Source organism: Peromyscus leucopus, chromosome 16_21, assembly GCF_004664715.2.
Source record: "Peromyscus leucopus breed LL Stock chromosome 16_21, UCI_PerLeu_2.1, whole genome shotgun sequence".
Classification (NCBI taxonomy): domain Eukaryota; kingdom Metazoa; phylum Chordata; class Mammalia; order Rodentia; family Cricetidae; genus Peromyscus; species Peromyscus leucopus.
This window is the reverse complement of record NC_051084.1, coordinates 6106859-6121137: the sequence shown is the minus strand read 5'-3', so window position 1 is coordinate 6121137 and position 14279 is coordinate 6106859. Positions and strand designations below refer to the sequence as shown.

At 54.0% G+C, this 14279-nt stretch overlaps 1 protein-coding gene across 2 annotated transcripts in view; it reads right to left on the bottom strand.

Moving 5' to 3' along the window:
• Nucleotides 1-14279, bottom strand: part of Ptk7 (protein tyrosine kinase 7 (inactive)) — a 63459-nt gene that overhangs the window by 14697 nt on the left and 34483 nt on the right. For both annotated transcript variants that reach the window (XM_028887221.2, XM_037199583.1), the window contains exons 2-7: nt 8909-9196; nt 8187-8289; nt 7638-7828; nt 7377-7530; nt 4885-5033; nt 4380-4646 (exon numbers count right to left, since the gene is read on the bottom strand). In XM_028887221.2, the coding sequence (XP_028743054.1) occupies nt 4380-4646; nt 4885-5033; nt 7377-7530; nt 7638-7828; nt 8187-8289; nt 8909-9196 (1152 nt within the window). The remainder of the gene's footprint in view (nt 1-4379; nt 4647-4884; nt 5034-7376; nt 7531-7637; nt 7829-8186; nt 8290-8908; nt 9197-14279) is intronic.

The window sequence follows — 14279 nt, the reverse complement described above, 5'->3', positions numbered from 1 at the left end:
GCACAGAGGATGATCTATCTGCAGCTGTGGCGTGTACGACCTCACCAGAGCACCGGCTGCTCTTCCAAAGGACCTGGATTCCATTCCCAGCACCCTTGTGGCGGCTCACAACCATCTGTAACTCCAGTTCCAGGGAGTACAGCACCCTCTTCTGGCCTTCCCAGATCCCAGGCATGCATATGGTGCACAGACATACAGACAGGAAAACCACGCTTTCACATAAAAGAAAAATAAATTATTTTTAAAAAAGGAAAGAAAAGGACCCCACCACCCTGGTTCTGTTTGGTATTATATCATGCTGGGCCACAGTTAGTGTGATAGTTTGAATGTGACCCCACAGGTGTATGTGCTGAAAGCTTGATCACCAGCTGGGGGCACCATTCTGGAAGAAGGCACAAACTGGAGCGGGGGGCCTGGTGGGGGAGTCCCTAAGGGTCCACTTCAAGTCACATGCATCCCTGAAGGACGTGTCTTGTTCCCACACCCCTCCTCCTTGAACCCCCTCTGCTTCCTGGCTACCATGAGATGAGCGACCTCTGACTCAGGCCGCTGCCGCCCGTATAGTCTGCCGCCCCTTAGACCCAAAGCCATGGATTCAACAGACCACGGAGCAAAAGCTCTGAAAAGATGCTTCAAATGTAAATCCTTGCTCTTTACTCCTAACTCCTCAGACATTTGTCACAGCATGACTGATGCACTGGCCCTCAAAATGGCTGCATTTTAGCTGCATCAGCTCCCTGCCTGATCTCCTCTACCTTATGAATAGACGGCTTGCCGTGGGCCGACGCCATGAATCAGGACATAGGGTTGGGGTCGTCTATTCACGGCAAGCCAACAGTCTACTGGTGTTTCCAAACGGATGGCTGGAGGCATTCGTACGTCACATACATAGAAAACTATGCTTGCCAGGCAGTGGTGTCGTACGCCTTTAATTCCAGCACTCGGGGAGGCAGAGGCAGGAATTAAAGGCGTGAGTTTGTGAGTTTGAGGCCAGCCTGGGCTACAGAGTGGATTCTAGGACAGCAGGGTTTACACAGAGAAACTGTCTCCCCCCCACCCACCCCCCAAAAGAAAGAAAGAAAAAAAAAGAAAACTGTACTCATTTCCTCCCAAACCTGCTTGTCCTTGCCTCTCTATCTCAATAAGGAACATTGTTCATTTCCAGCCAAATGCAGAAGCCACAGGTCCAGTCTTGACTTACGGGCCCGAGGCCCTCACTTTATTCTCTACCAACCCTACCTGCCTGCCGAAGCTCTGAAACTGGACCTGACTTTGACCAATTCTCATCTCCACCACTGCCACCTCTTGTTCGGGCTCATTCAATAGCTCCCTGGGCATCTATGAGTAGGTACCTACTAATTGACCTCTCTACTTATTTTCTCGTTTGTTTGTTTGTTTGGAGACAGAGTCTCACTATGTAGCTCTGGCTATCCTGGAACTCTCTGTAAAGACTAGGTGGACCTTGAACTCACAGAGCTCCGCCTCCCGCGGGCTAGGATCAAAGGCATGTGCCACTATGCCCAGCTCTTATTTATACTCCTAAAAAAGTTTTTCATTATTTGAATCCCACCACTTGGGAGGCAGAAGCAGCCAGATCTCTGAGTGCAAGGCCAGTCTGGTCTACATAGTGAGTTCCGGGCTAGTCAGGGCTACACCGCGCATGTGTGACGGTCAAAGACAACTTGCTGGGGCCCATCTCTTTTCACACTGTGGGTCCGGGGACTGAACTCAGGTTGTCAGACTGGGTGGCAAGCATCCACCCCACCGTCTGAGCAACCCCGAACATTCCAGTCTTCTCAGAACAGACGGTCTTCCACATGGAAGCCTGCAAGGACTTCCTGTCTGCCCTGGCGAGGCCGAATGCTTACAGCAGCAGCAGCAGCAGCAGCAGCAGCAGGCAGTCCTTCTGGACCCTTTCATCCCTTTTAATGTGACAGTCACACATTCTCCATCAGGAGGCAGTCCATCTCTGCTTCCTGGAACCTGGGTGGCCTGGGCCTGGCCTTGCCTTCCTGAATACACTTTTGCCCTCTTGGAATCCAGTTTCTGTGTGAGGAAACTTGGCCTAGCAAGACACGTGACTGACTGGCCCTCCAACAGCCCTGTGGAGCTCATGAGCCCTCGAAGGTGAATCCCACCCACAAAATGTAAGCACATCAGTGGCTGTGGCGAGCCGCCAGGGTTAAGAACAGCTTGTATGAGCTGAGGTCCTCACTGTGTCCTTAGAGGTCTCCACATCTCAGACAGCCTTAGCCACTCTCATTAGGTTTACCCAACAGAAGCCCCACGGCCCCGCTGTCTCCCACTCACACACCTACTTCTGGCCGTGATTCTTCCTTAGTTTAAGCTCCAGCTCAAATGCCGCCTTCTATAGGTCTGCCCCGCCCCCCATCCTATCTCATCATTTACCCTGTGATTTTTCTATGTTGTCCTGCAACCTAAAACCATGTATTTAGAGGGCTGGAGAGGACGGCTCAGCAATTCAGAGCACTGGCTGCTCCTGCAGAGGATCAATGTTTAGTTCCCAGCAGCCAGGGCGGCTCACAACCAGCAGTAACGCTGGATCTAACGGTCCCTTCTGGCCTCTGTGGCACCAGCCATGCACATGGCACAAAGACCCACACACATGAAAGAAAATCAAGTTATTAAAATGATCACTAAGTCGTTCCTCACACTTGCTCTGTCTCTCTTGTTAGAATAAGCTGCATGGCGTATTACGTGTGCGGTTTGCTTACCACCACGCTCCCAGAACCGGGAACTGTGCCCTGGCATAAAGGGACCCCTCGACAAGTCTCTGCGGACTGAACGAGATCCCTGAACTCAGCCTCCTCTGACTCGACACTACATCGCCACGTCTGACCAGCATGGCTTGCCTGGTGTTCAACCCTCAGATTCCACGGGTCTCTTCAGAGCGCGCCCAGCCCAGCTTCACCTCTGTCAAGAGACCAACCAAACTGAACAGGCCCAAGCATGTGTCCTGAGTCTGAGGATCCCAAAGTACCCTTAACAAAGCGGCTGGCCCGCACATCCCCATGAGGGCTAGTGGAACAGCTCGCGTTGGTCTGTATGTTGATACGTGGGCATCTTCCGCACCAGTCACCTGTAAGCTAAGGCTTCCCACCCGAGCCAGGTGTCCAAGTGCAAAAATACGTCCTCTGAGATGTCAGCATTTGTTATTCTGAAGCAGGGTTTCCTGTAGCTGAGGATGTTCCCGAACACTGATCCTTCTGCCTCCCCAGGCTCGGATTATACTCGTGTGCCTCCATTCCCAGCTTACGTGGCCCCAGGGAGTAAACACGCGCATGGCAGATGAGCACTCTACATCCCTAGCCCAATTTCATTATCTTTATGGGAAGAATCGCCAAAATGTCTTATTTTTTAAAAACGTTAAGATGTGTTTATTTTTATATTACACACAACCGTGTTGCCTGCAAGTCTGTCTGTGGGCCTCAAGTCTGGTGCCTGCGGAGGTCGAGGGAGGTTCAGATCCCTGGAACTAGCGTTACAGATAGTTAGCAGCCACAGAGTACTGGGAACTGAAGCTAGTCCTCTGACAAGTGCTCTTAACCACTGAGCCATCCCTCCAGCCACAGTAATATTTCTTTAAAAAGCCTGCAAAGAACGATGAACTAAACAAAGCTACCACTTGACCTCTGCTACTTCTCAAAGAGAGAAAGAGAAAGGCTAGAGACGGCGCAGTGGGTAAGTGTGTGCCACAGGAGCACGAGGAGCCAGTTTGGAGTTGCAGGATTCGGGGACCCAGGGGCAGCGGCACACATCTGCCACCCCAGAGCTGAGCAGCAAAGACAGAAGGATCCCTGGAACATGATGGGCAAGCGGGTTAGCGCAAACAGCCAGCTCTGGGCTCAGCAAGAGGCCACGGCTAACGGTGGGCAGCGAGAGGCCACGGCTAACGGTGAACAGTGAGAGAAAGGCACCTGGCATTGACCTCTGGCTTCCACAGACACAGGTGAACACATCTTCCATGCTACCCGCCCCCACAAAGAGACAGAGACAGACAGATATCTTTTTCATCTGTAACATTTGATCTTTCCAACTATCTTGCTTTAACGCCTTGTTACTGGTGAGAGACAGACCTCTGCAGCTCAAGGAATGTGATCCCAGTGGTTACAGTACAGTGTTCCTCCTCTGTGGTCAGGGGACGGCTTTCCTGGGAGGGCAGTGTTTACGTCTCTGGAGTACCACCTCTACCTCTGTGTCTGGCTCACTACCGTCACATGACCAATATTCCCAAGAGCCCAGAACCTGGAGAGAGCCTCAGGTGTACACCAAGGAAACCTCCATCCATTACACCCGCATCCCAGAACCTCCTAGGCTACCACCCAGCGCTCCTCACCCTCCAGGAGAAGAGTACTCACTGGCCACAGTGATGTTGACATCCTGTCGCCGCTGGCCAGCGAGGTTGGCTGCATGGCAGGTGTACACACCAGCCTCACTCTCAGCAATAGCAGCAAACACCAGCTCAGGACCCTTCTGGTAGACCCTGCCATGGGCAGGAAGCCGCACACCGGCATGTTCCCACCACACACTGGGTGTAGGCAGACCCTCGGGGGCTGGGCAGGCAACACGTTCCTCACCACCAGCGGTGAACACCCGTGGTTCAAATGGCAACATGTCTTCAATCTCTGCAAGGACACGAGGAGAAGGTAAACTGCTTGACTGCCTTGGGCATCTAGGCAGGTGGTGCTTTACTATCAGCCGGGCTCCCTCCAGTCACAATTCCTCCTCTCCGCGTCTCCTCTCTTAGCCCAGCATCTTCTTCCTCTCTCGGCCCTACAAGCTGCCAGCTAAGCCAGCAAGGGCCCTAACTCTCCAGGAGCCGGCAACACCGGATCCGGGGCCACCTCAACAGCAGAGACCCACCTGCCAGGCGCAGTGTGGCTTCCAGGACGATGGGTGGGCCCCTCTGCCCCCGGCCGATGCAACGGTAGACGCCTGCATTCCGTGCCCGGACCTGGGTCAGCAGCAGGGAGCCATTGGCGAACACCACGGCTCTGCGGAGGTGAGGGGGGCTGCGGAGGGGAGAGAGGACTGTCGGAAGAGGTGGCCCTAGGTCTCCTTCTGGAACGGGACGCACTGAGATTTCACGTTGCGAGGGTCCGGGTTGTGGGAAGGGTGCATGTGTGCACTTGAGCGTGTCTGTGTGCAGGTGAGTAGCTTTCTTATTTTAAATTTTATTTTATTTTATGTGTGTTTTGCCTGTGTGTGTGTATTTGTACCGTGGGCACCCTTAGAGTCAGCGGAGGCCGAAGAGGGTCAGACACTGCACTGGCGTGCAGACAGTCGTGGGCTGCCATTGGGTGCTCTGAGCCAAACCCGACACTCTGCAGAGCGGCCAGCGCTCTTAGCGACTGAGCCATCGCCCCAGCCCCTCCCTTCTCTTTTCCAGGCAGGAGGTCGCTGTGTTCCCCCAGCTGGCCTGTAACTCTCTATGTAGACCAGGCTGGCCTAGAGCTCACAGAGATCCCCCTGCCTCTGCCGTCTGAATTCTGGGATCAAAGGCGTGCGCTATCAAATGTGGCAGCCTCTCCCCTTTCTTTTACTCTTTTTTTATTTGTTTGCTTTTGTCTTTCAAGACAGGGTTTCTCTGTGTAGCCCTGGCTGTCCTAGAACTTACTCTGTAGACTAGGCTGGCCTCGAACTCACAGAGATCCGCCTGTCTCTGCCTCCTGAGTGCTGAGACTAAAGGTGTGCGCCACCACAACCCAGCTCTTCTTTTATCCTTTTTATGTGTACCGGTGTTTTGCCTACATGGATCTCTGTGCACCACATGCATGCCTGGTGCTTACAGAATGCATCAGATCCCCTGGAACTGGAGTCACGGGTGGCCGTGAGCTGAGAATGAAACCTGGATCCTCTGGAAGAGCAGCCAGTGCTCTTAACCACTGGGCTATCTCTCTAGGCTGGCTTCAAACTTACTATATCACTCAGGCTGGCCTTGACCTTACCCAAAGTGGCCTCAAACTCTGTGTGTGTGTGTGTGTGTGTGTGTGTGTGTGTGTGTGTGTGCGCGCGCGCGCGCGCGCGTACATGCAGATGTGCTCACCTATGTGTGCACACGTGCAGACCAGAGGTTGACGTCACGTGCTACCTGCTCTAGGAGAGAGGCTCCCTCACTCTATCTGGAGCTTAGCATTTCAGCAAGACTCTGGCCAGCAAGCCCAGGCCCACCTGTCTCCGCCCTCAGGGTCACATGCACACTGCCACGCCAAGTGTTCTACACAGGTGCTGGGGATCTGAAAGCACATCTTCACGCTTGCTCAGCATCACTTTACTCACGAAGCTCACGAAGCCACCTCCTCAGCCCCTGACCTCCAATTTTTCATCCTCCTGCCTCAACCCCTTAAATACTGGGATGACTAGCACAAGTGTCACAGTCAGTTTGCAGGTATTTTCCAACTGCAAGGAACTTAATTTTAGGGAAGGAGTGTAAGGCAAAGTATAGTAAGTGAGGCAAGTCAGGGCACCCCAGCTTCAAGGACAGGAGCCTCCCAGAAAATGAGATGGCCTGATGACGTCCTCAGTGACCACCGTTATGTCCAGTACCACGAAGGCATTCTTTCCTCTCCTATAGTCTGGACAAGCATCCCGGTAGAGGGGCAAACCCTCCCCGAAGCTCAGAGACATTTGCTTCCTCCTGAAATGTGTGTATGGTGGGTGTCAGTACCACCTTGGATCTGTCTATGTAGACTTCGACGACAGTGCCCCGTATTCTGAACTTTCATAACTATTATTAACACTCTGGTCCTAACTTTATTCCAATTTCTTCTCAAACAGCCTGCTGAAGCCGGGCGGTGGTGGCGCACACCTTTAGTCCCAGCACTCGGGAGGCAGAGCCAGGCGGATCTCTGCGAGTTCGAGGCCAGGCTGGGCTACCAAGTGAGTCCCAGGAAAAGCGCAAAGCTACGCAGAGAAACCCTGTCTCGAAAAACAAAAAACAAACAAAAACAAAAAAAAAACCCAGCCTGCTGGATAATGACATGGCTCTCCAAGTCACTGAACACCACGAGGAGCCAAGCAGCGTCATAAGGGATGGGAGACCGCAGGCACAGGCCTGGCGTCTGCAGCACAGTGGGCCAGCTCTGGCCTCTCTGGCAACACCTGTGTACTTCTTATCCCCGAGTCTCTACTCTCCATCACAGACGGCCCACGTGGGCAAGGGCAGAGGGGAATCAAGCACATGGCTAGGTCATGACTGTGTGTGGGAGTCACGCGAGGCAACACCAGGACCTTCTACTGCCATCTGCTGGAGGCCTGAAGAAATACACGTTCAGGACGGACAGGTCTAACGGGGACTTGAACCGAGTCACACACACATCTGTGGGTTGCTAAAGCACCCACAGACGTCGTCTTACCGGCTGCGGTTAGTGATGGGAGTCTCATCCTCCTCGAAGACCCACTGCAGGCTGGGGGGTGGCTGGGCTGAGAACTGGCAGTGGAACATGGCCTCCTCATTCCGTGCTACGACAACATCCTGGGGCGCCAGCACCACCCTGGCAAAGCTTTCGTCTGTGGCCGGGGAAGTGTGAAGGGGGTGAGCAGGCAGGGCGGTGAGCCCCGTTCCTGCCCGCCCTCCCTGCTCTGTCTCCCCTCTTTTGCCCCCACGACAGGCTCACCGGCAATGCTCAAGGTGAAGTTCTGGCTGCTACAGGCCTGGCCAAAGGCATTGTGGGCACAGCAGGAGTAGAGGCCATTGTGTTCGGGACTGGCCGGACGCAGGGTCAGGTTCCTCTCCTTGCTGCTGACTGTGTGGGTGCTCTGATCATCTGAGAGGGGGGTCCCATCTCGGAACCACTGGTAGGTGGGCCTGTGCATGGGAGGGGGGGGGGTCATAGCAGGGAAAAGAGGACCCAGAGTCAGAAGGTCTAAATGGGCAGTTCACAGGTGGAGGATTGGGAGCCCGGGAGGGAGTCGTTTGCGTGAACATTAGTTCAGGGACAGAAGCAGAGAGATTCCAGATCTGTCGGTTCCCAGAATCCGGGGTCATCCCATGCAGTGTCCACCCTCCTCCGGACACTAGAGGCTGGTGGGAGCACTTGGGGAGGGGTAAGGAGCACCGAGGGCTGGAGGCAGTGGTTACAGCATAAAGCCAAGGACGTATGCACAGACTCTGGGACTTCCGTGCCATGGCTACCGACTCCATCCCACCCTCCTCGGCTCCTTACCGAGGGTGCCCGTCAATGTGACAACGGAGCGTGACCGGAGTCTGCGGCTGGATCTCCGCTTCTGAGGCCGGGTGCTTGAGGACCACAGGACCTGCCTCGATCCCTGGAGCAGAGGCCACAGTTGTGGTGAGAGCAGAGCAGAGGGGGACGTGGAGGGGAAGGAGGGCATCGTGGGGCCCGCAGGCCCTGGAGCCACACACAGGTAAGTCCTGGGACACTACGGCTGAGACCATGGTGCAGACTGAGCACAGGCCCGCCCCGGCACGTCAAAGTTAATGCATGCCAAGGACGTCCATGGAAGTCTCTGGCAAAGAAATGGGCCAGAGACTTGAAGTGGTGGGGGGAGGCTGGGAAAAATGAGAGATTTCTGTCTGTGGTCATAGTGTGTGCTCAGCATGTATGGGATCCTGGGTCCAAAACTCAGCAAAGAAAGGGGAAGGGGGGAGCTGGAAGGATGGGGGGAGGGGAGGGGAGGGGAGGGGAGGGGACAAGGTAGAGAAACAGAAGATGGAAAGATGGAAGAAAAGTGAGGGTGGGGGAGAAGGGCGGGAGGGAAGAGACTACCAAGTCCCTCTTATCCACACAAGCAGTACAACTGAACTCTACCTGCCCCATTCAACTGGCAGTAGGAGAAACTGAGGCAGAAGGCTCCCAGGACTCAGTTGCTGAGTCTGACAGATGCACCAGGTACAGTACCCTCCTCCCTCCAAACAGGCTCTCACATTTGATATTGAAGGAGGCATTGGTACTGCGGGCTTCTTCTCCTGTGACATTATCCCGAGCCACACACTGGAAGGCGCCAGAATCCTGGAGTCGGTCCACAGCCGCAAAGCTCAGGCTGCTGCCCTGGGCAAAACGTCGCTCGGTGTCCCGGACAGGCACTCCATTGAGCAGCCAGGTCACCTGCACTGGGCCCGGGGCTTCAACTTCACAGCGGAGCAGCGCCCGGCGCCCTTGCAGTGCATCCTGGGAAGACGGCTCCTTGATGAAGACGATCGCGGCCTGGGTACCTGCAGATATAGATGTGGGAGAGGCAGGGTCAGGAGCCGACGTCTCCATCCTGACCCAGGGAAGGGGCCATGGACACAGCTGGCCAGTAAACACAGGGATGAAGGACAAGCTAGAGTTGCGGAAATCCACGGAGGAGCACGAATTGTACTGGACGCTCTGCGGAACCCAGAGACAAGCCACGCTCTGCTCAAGGGGCCTTGGGTTCTGAGGATACACAGAACACACACACAGGACATGACTATGGTCATGTAAATGCTAAGCAGATGGTGTGCGCAGTTGGTGCCTGTAGCGTGCAGATGAGGAAGGGCACCTCGAGGTCTGGGTGGGGGCTGGCTGCATCAGGCTTCCCAGAGAGAAGGACCCCTGGCCTACAGGACCAGATCCTAGATCTTGATGCTAGGCTGGGGAACAGGGGATATCACAAGCAACCCAACCCTCCCTTACCTACCCCAGAATCAAGGCCCAGAACAAAGTTCAACCTTGACCTAAGGAACATCATGGAAAGACAGGAACTCTGCCTGAAACACCCGAGAGTGCCAGCAACAGAGGTGGTCAGGAAAGCTTTAGAGGCTACCCACAGATGCTCTGCAGCCCCAGATCCTAAGGCAGTGAGGTGGGAGACACCGTCCTTTGACTGGAGAAGCCACACTCCTCTAGACAGACAAGCTATGGCCAAGACGCGCGATGGCTGTTCTAACGGCCTCTGCTCTGTCTCTAAGAATCCGGCCGCAGTCAAAGCCACAGATTTCTACGTAAAGCCACTCACCTTCGTGCACCGTGGCCACTCAGCTTTGGTCACCACTAAGGGAACAACCATGAACAAGGAGGGGCCCCACAACCAAAGGCAGAAGCAAGGCCAGAGAGACAAAGGAGATCAAAACACCTGTGCTGAGCAGATGGGCGGGAGCGCTGGAGGGCGGGAGAGCTGGAGGGCAGGGCCGGACATGTGGCTGGCTTGGTTAGGGCAGCGTCAGGAGGAACATGCTGGGCTTTGTTCCTGCCCATGTGGGTAACTTGCAGAGTCCTGGAGCCACTGGGCTTGACCATGGAAGAAATGTTCCCAGCCACTGGGAAGAAGCAGGCTCAGGGCCATGTAAGGGAAGGGAGACACTAACAGGGTCCCTTTCCAAGTCACTGGGGATTAATCACAGCCTAGCGAGCACTCTTTCAGGACCCAGGAGGTGAGGCTTGGTCCTTCCAGGCATGAGACTCTGTCTTCTCATAGAGTCAATGTCGAGATAGGTCCTAGGATCCAACAGTCCAGACGAGGGGCTACTCTGGTACCAGTCCATCTCCCAACCTCCCCAAAGGCCTACATCTCCTGACACAAAACACTCAGGGAGCCGGAAAGTGTGCCAAAGCAGCCTTGTTCCTGTTGGTTCTCTGGGGAAGACAATTCTCTACCAAGCAGGGTGATCCCACCCACTGTGCCCGTTAACAAATACACCTCCAGGCGCTGCTGAGCACCCCTGGTTACCATGCCAACCCAGACACTCCCCTACACACTTCTAAATACTCCACAGGGGTGTGGTCTTGCCCTGCTAGGCATCATGATACAACCCCTTTGTCATACAGAACAGTAAACTCAGGCCCAGAAATATGAAGGCTGAGCTAAAGATCAGATAGCTCACATGTTCAAAGCCAAGCCCATAACCCAAAGAAGCCAACCTCATCCCATGCTCTTCCCAGCCCTGCCCCGGAAATATCTGATCCTCTAAGGGAGAGTCAGTTTCTCCACAGTCAGGTAGTGTGGCAGACATACCTCCCACAGACGATACCAGGCTCACAAAGACACTCAAAGAACACTGGTTGACCTGGAGACAATTCGTGTCTAGGACAGCCTGGCATCAGGAACACTTGCCAACCACCCCCTGTGAGGCAGATTCAGCTCCACTCCAGTGGCTCTCTGTAAATACAATTCACCAACATCCCAGGACGCTCAACCTGTAACTCCAGGATGTTCACCTAAGAGCGCAGACAACGCCTGCCTTTGTGGTAGCCAGGGTATCCAGCTTGTTGTTCAGAATGCAGCCCGACACAAGATGCAGACTTGCTTAAAACATCAGGGGTCTTAAAACAAACAACAAACTGTGTCTGTGTGTGCGTGTACATGTGCACATGTATGAAGAGGCCAGAGGTCACCTCAGGTACCATCTGCGGGAGTTCGCCATCTTTGTTCTCTGGGATGAGGTCTCACTGATCTGAAACTTATAAGTAGGTCAGGTTGTCTGGCCAGTGAGCCTCAGGGAGTCTCCTGTCTTACGGCTCTCTGGAACTAGGATTCCAAGCCGCCACACCTGGATTCTTACGTGGGCTCTAGGGATGGAACTCAGGCCTTCATGCTTGGGTGCCAAGCGCGATACTGAGAGCCATCTCCTCAGCCTTGAGATGGTTTTATTTACTTGTTTGTATGGGCAGAGTGCTTGTATATGGAGATCTAAGGACAATTCCTTAGAGTCAGGTCTCTCCTCCCACCATATGGGTTCCAGGAATTGAACTCAGGTCATTTATCACACTTGATGACAACTGCCTTTAATCATTTTAACCATCTTATTGGCTAAACCCATGAGATTTTTCTTTTCTTTTTAGGGGGTAGGGCAGCCTGATTGTGTGAGGATTGGTTTTCCCCCCCTTACTTAAAAGCTTATTTTCTTTTTAATTATGTGTGTGTCCGTCCAGATTCAGACAGACCAGACTCAGATCCTGTCCTGCTCCTTGTGAGCCACACAAGAGGGTGTTGTGAGCCACAAGGCAGCTGTATGTGTGAAGTGCCTTGGCCAGAGTTCGCCTTTGTAAAAGGCAGCTACTGTTAATCCCATGAACTCTCTTCCTGCTCAAGGACTCAAATCCTCAGAACATTATGAAAAAACTCCTCATGCCACGGCCCAGGGATATACCCAAAGCCTGGACAGAGGACAAATCACCACCATGGAGCAGAGGATAACCAGATGGTGGGCGCGATGAGGGAACAGGCCCTGGGGGTGCAGGAACCACAGACCACCTGCCGCAGAAATCTGAGAGGACTCTGTGTAACTCAGAGGGACACCAGCGAAGTCACCCCTACCTCGCTCTCCACATCCTCTCCCGGGGCCAGAGCTAAGCTGCTCCAGAGCTGTGACCAGAGATGCTGCATTCCCAGACTGCCACTCAGAGTGCCCCCATCCCACACCCCTATGACATGGCCTGGGAAACATCAAAGTCAGGCCTCCCAGGGGCCTCCGTCCTGACGTCAGCTCACAGCAGGGCCTGGTTAGTGCTTGGCTGCACAGACTTTAATGTTTCAAAAAACAGCAGAAAGGAGCCTCTGGGCTTCTCTGAGGCCCTGCTCAGTGGCCCCCACGTTTACTCAGAAGGCGATGGGAATGTGCCCAGGCTGTCAGCCTGCATGGCCTGTGGTGGACACTGCTTCATGGATGTTTTAAGGAACCAGAGAGGCCCTGGCAGCTATGCCAGGCCCCAGGACCCCTTGAAATCTCTGTTACGCAGAAGGGAGGAAGTGGGATATGGCCAGGCAGCGGTGGCAAACACCTTTCATCCCAGCACTCAGAAGACCGAGGCGGGAGGACCTCTGTGAGTTCAAGGCCAGCCTGGTCTACAGAGTGAGTTCCAGGACAGCCAGGGCTACACAGAGAAACCCTGTCTCAAAAAAACCAAAAGTGATACAGCAAAGACAGAGGAGGCTTTCAGAGACCAAGGTGGTCCACCTGGTCCCTACCTCCGACCTGAGGATGCCCTCAGTTCTGTGGTCTGGGAAAAGTCTTCTCTGGTGACTCGCTGGTCCTCTCGGTGGAGCTGTGTGACGGCAGGCAGCCTCCCTGACACAACACGGCCCTGTCCTGTTACAATTTGTGTAGCGCCCCGCACCCTTTCCCTTACCACACAGCAAAGACGCCAGGCTGCCATCCGGGCTGTACGAGGCCTACGTAGACTCATCTATACTGTCCACACACACCATGGAACATCCAAAAGGCAACACTGTCCAGGTAGGACTTTGCCCATCGGCACAAGCCCCCAAGAAGCTCCTTGGCAACAACATGCAGGCAGAACGGCCGTGAATACCTCTTAAGGGCATTTTCCAAGCCGTACATTAGTCCCGACCTCTCAGGGAAAGGCCAAACTCCACACCAGCTCTCTGCCTGGCACCCAGCCACACCTCGTACCCCCAAGTTGCTCTCTGAGCTCCAAGCTAGTCTGTGTGCATGGTGTGTACTCAGGCATGTGCTGACACACTCACTTCATGGATCAGGGGGCAGCAGTAAGTTTAGTTTGGGGATTTTGTTTTGTGGTACTGGGGTTCAAACCCAGGGCCTTGAGCATGCCAGGCAAATGTTCTATCATGGAATTACACTCCTAACCATAGAGAGGTGTGTGTGTGTGTGTGTGTGTGTGTGTGTGTGTGTGTGTGTAGTGTATACGAGAGCACTTTGAAACAGGGTGTCGCTGTGTAGCCTTGACTGGTCTGGATCTTGCTGTATGTAGATCAGACTGATCTCGAGCTCAGAGAGATCTGTCTGCCTCAACCTCCTGAGTACTGGGACTAAACTAGGTATCACCACACCTGCCCTTAGTTCTTGGTTTTTTTAGACAGAGTCTTTCCATGCATTTCAAGCCAACCTTGAATTTGAGATCCTCCTGCCTCTGCCTTCCAAGTACTGAGACTACACCTATGTGGTTCCACACACTGCCAAGCAACAGACGCTCCAACGAAGCATTCCAGTTCTAGGTAATGTCGGCTAAGTCACTCAGGTATCCACTTCAACTGCCAGGGCTTAATCCTTTGACCTATGGGGAAAAAAACGCCTCCAGCACCTGTACAGGCTTCAGACCCTGCATGTGACCAAATAATTTTAATTCCCTCTTCTCCCTCTTATTAAATAAAACCCCACTCTTTGAACGGGTGTCTCAAGACCAGGCGAAGCCGCCATGACCCTGGTTACTGAGTTACGTCCCGGCAGCGCAAGCATTCAGGAGCAGCTCCAGGAAGCCAAGGGCATTTTACATGGCAGTAGGTGTTCCTGAGAGTGTGTGTGGCCCTCCTCTACCCAGGGTCCACCACTCAGTCACACATACATGGCTTAGCGC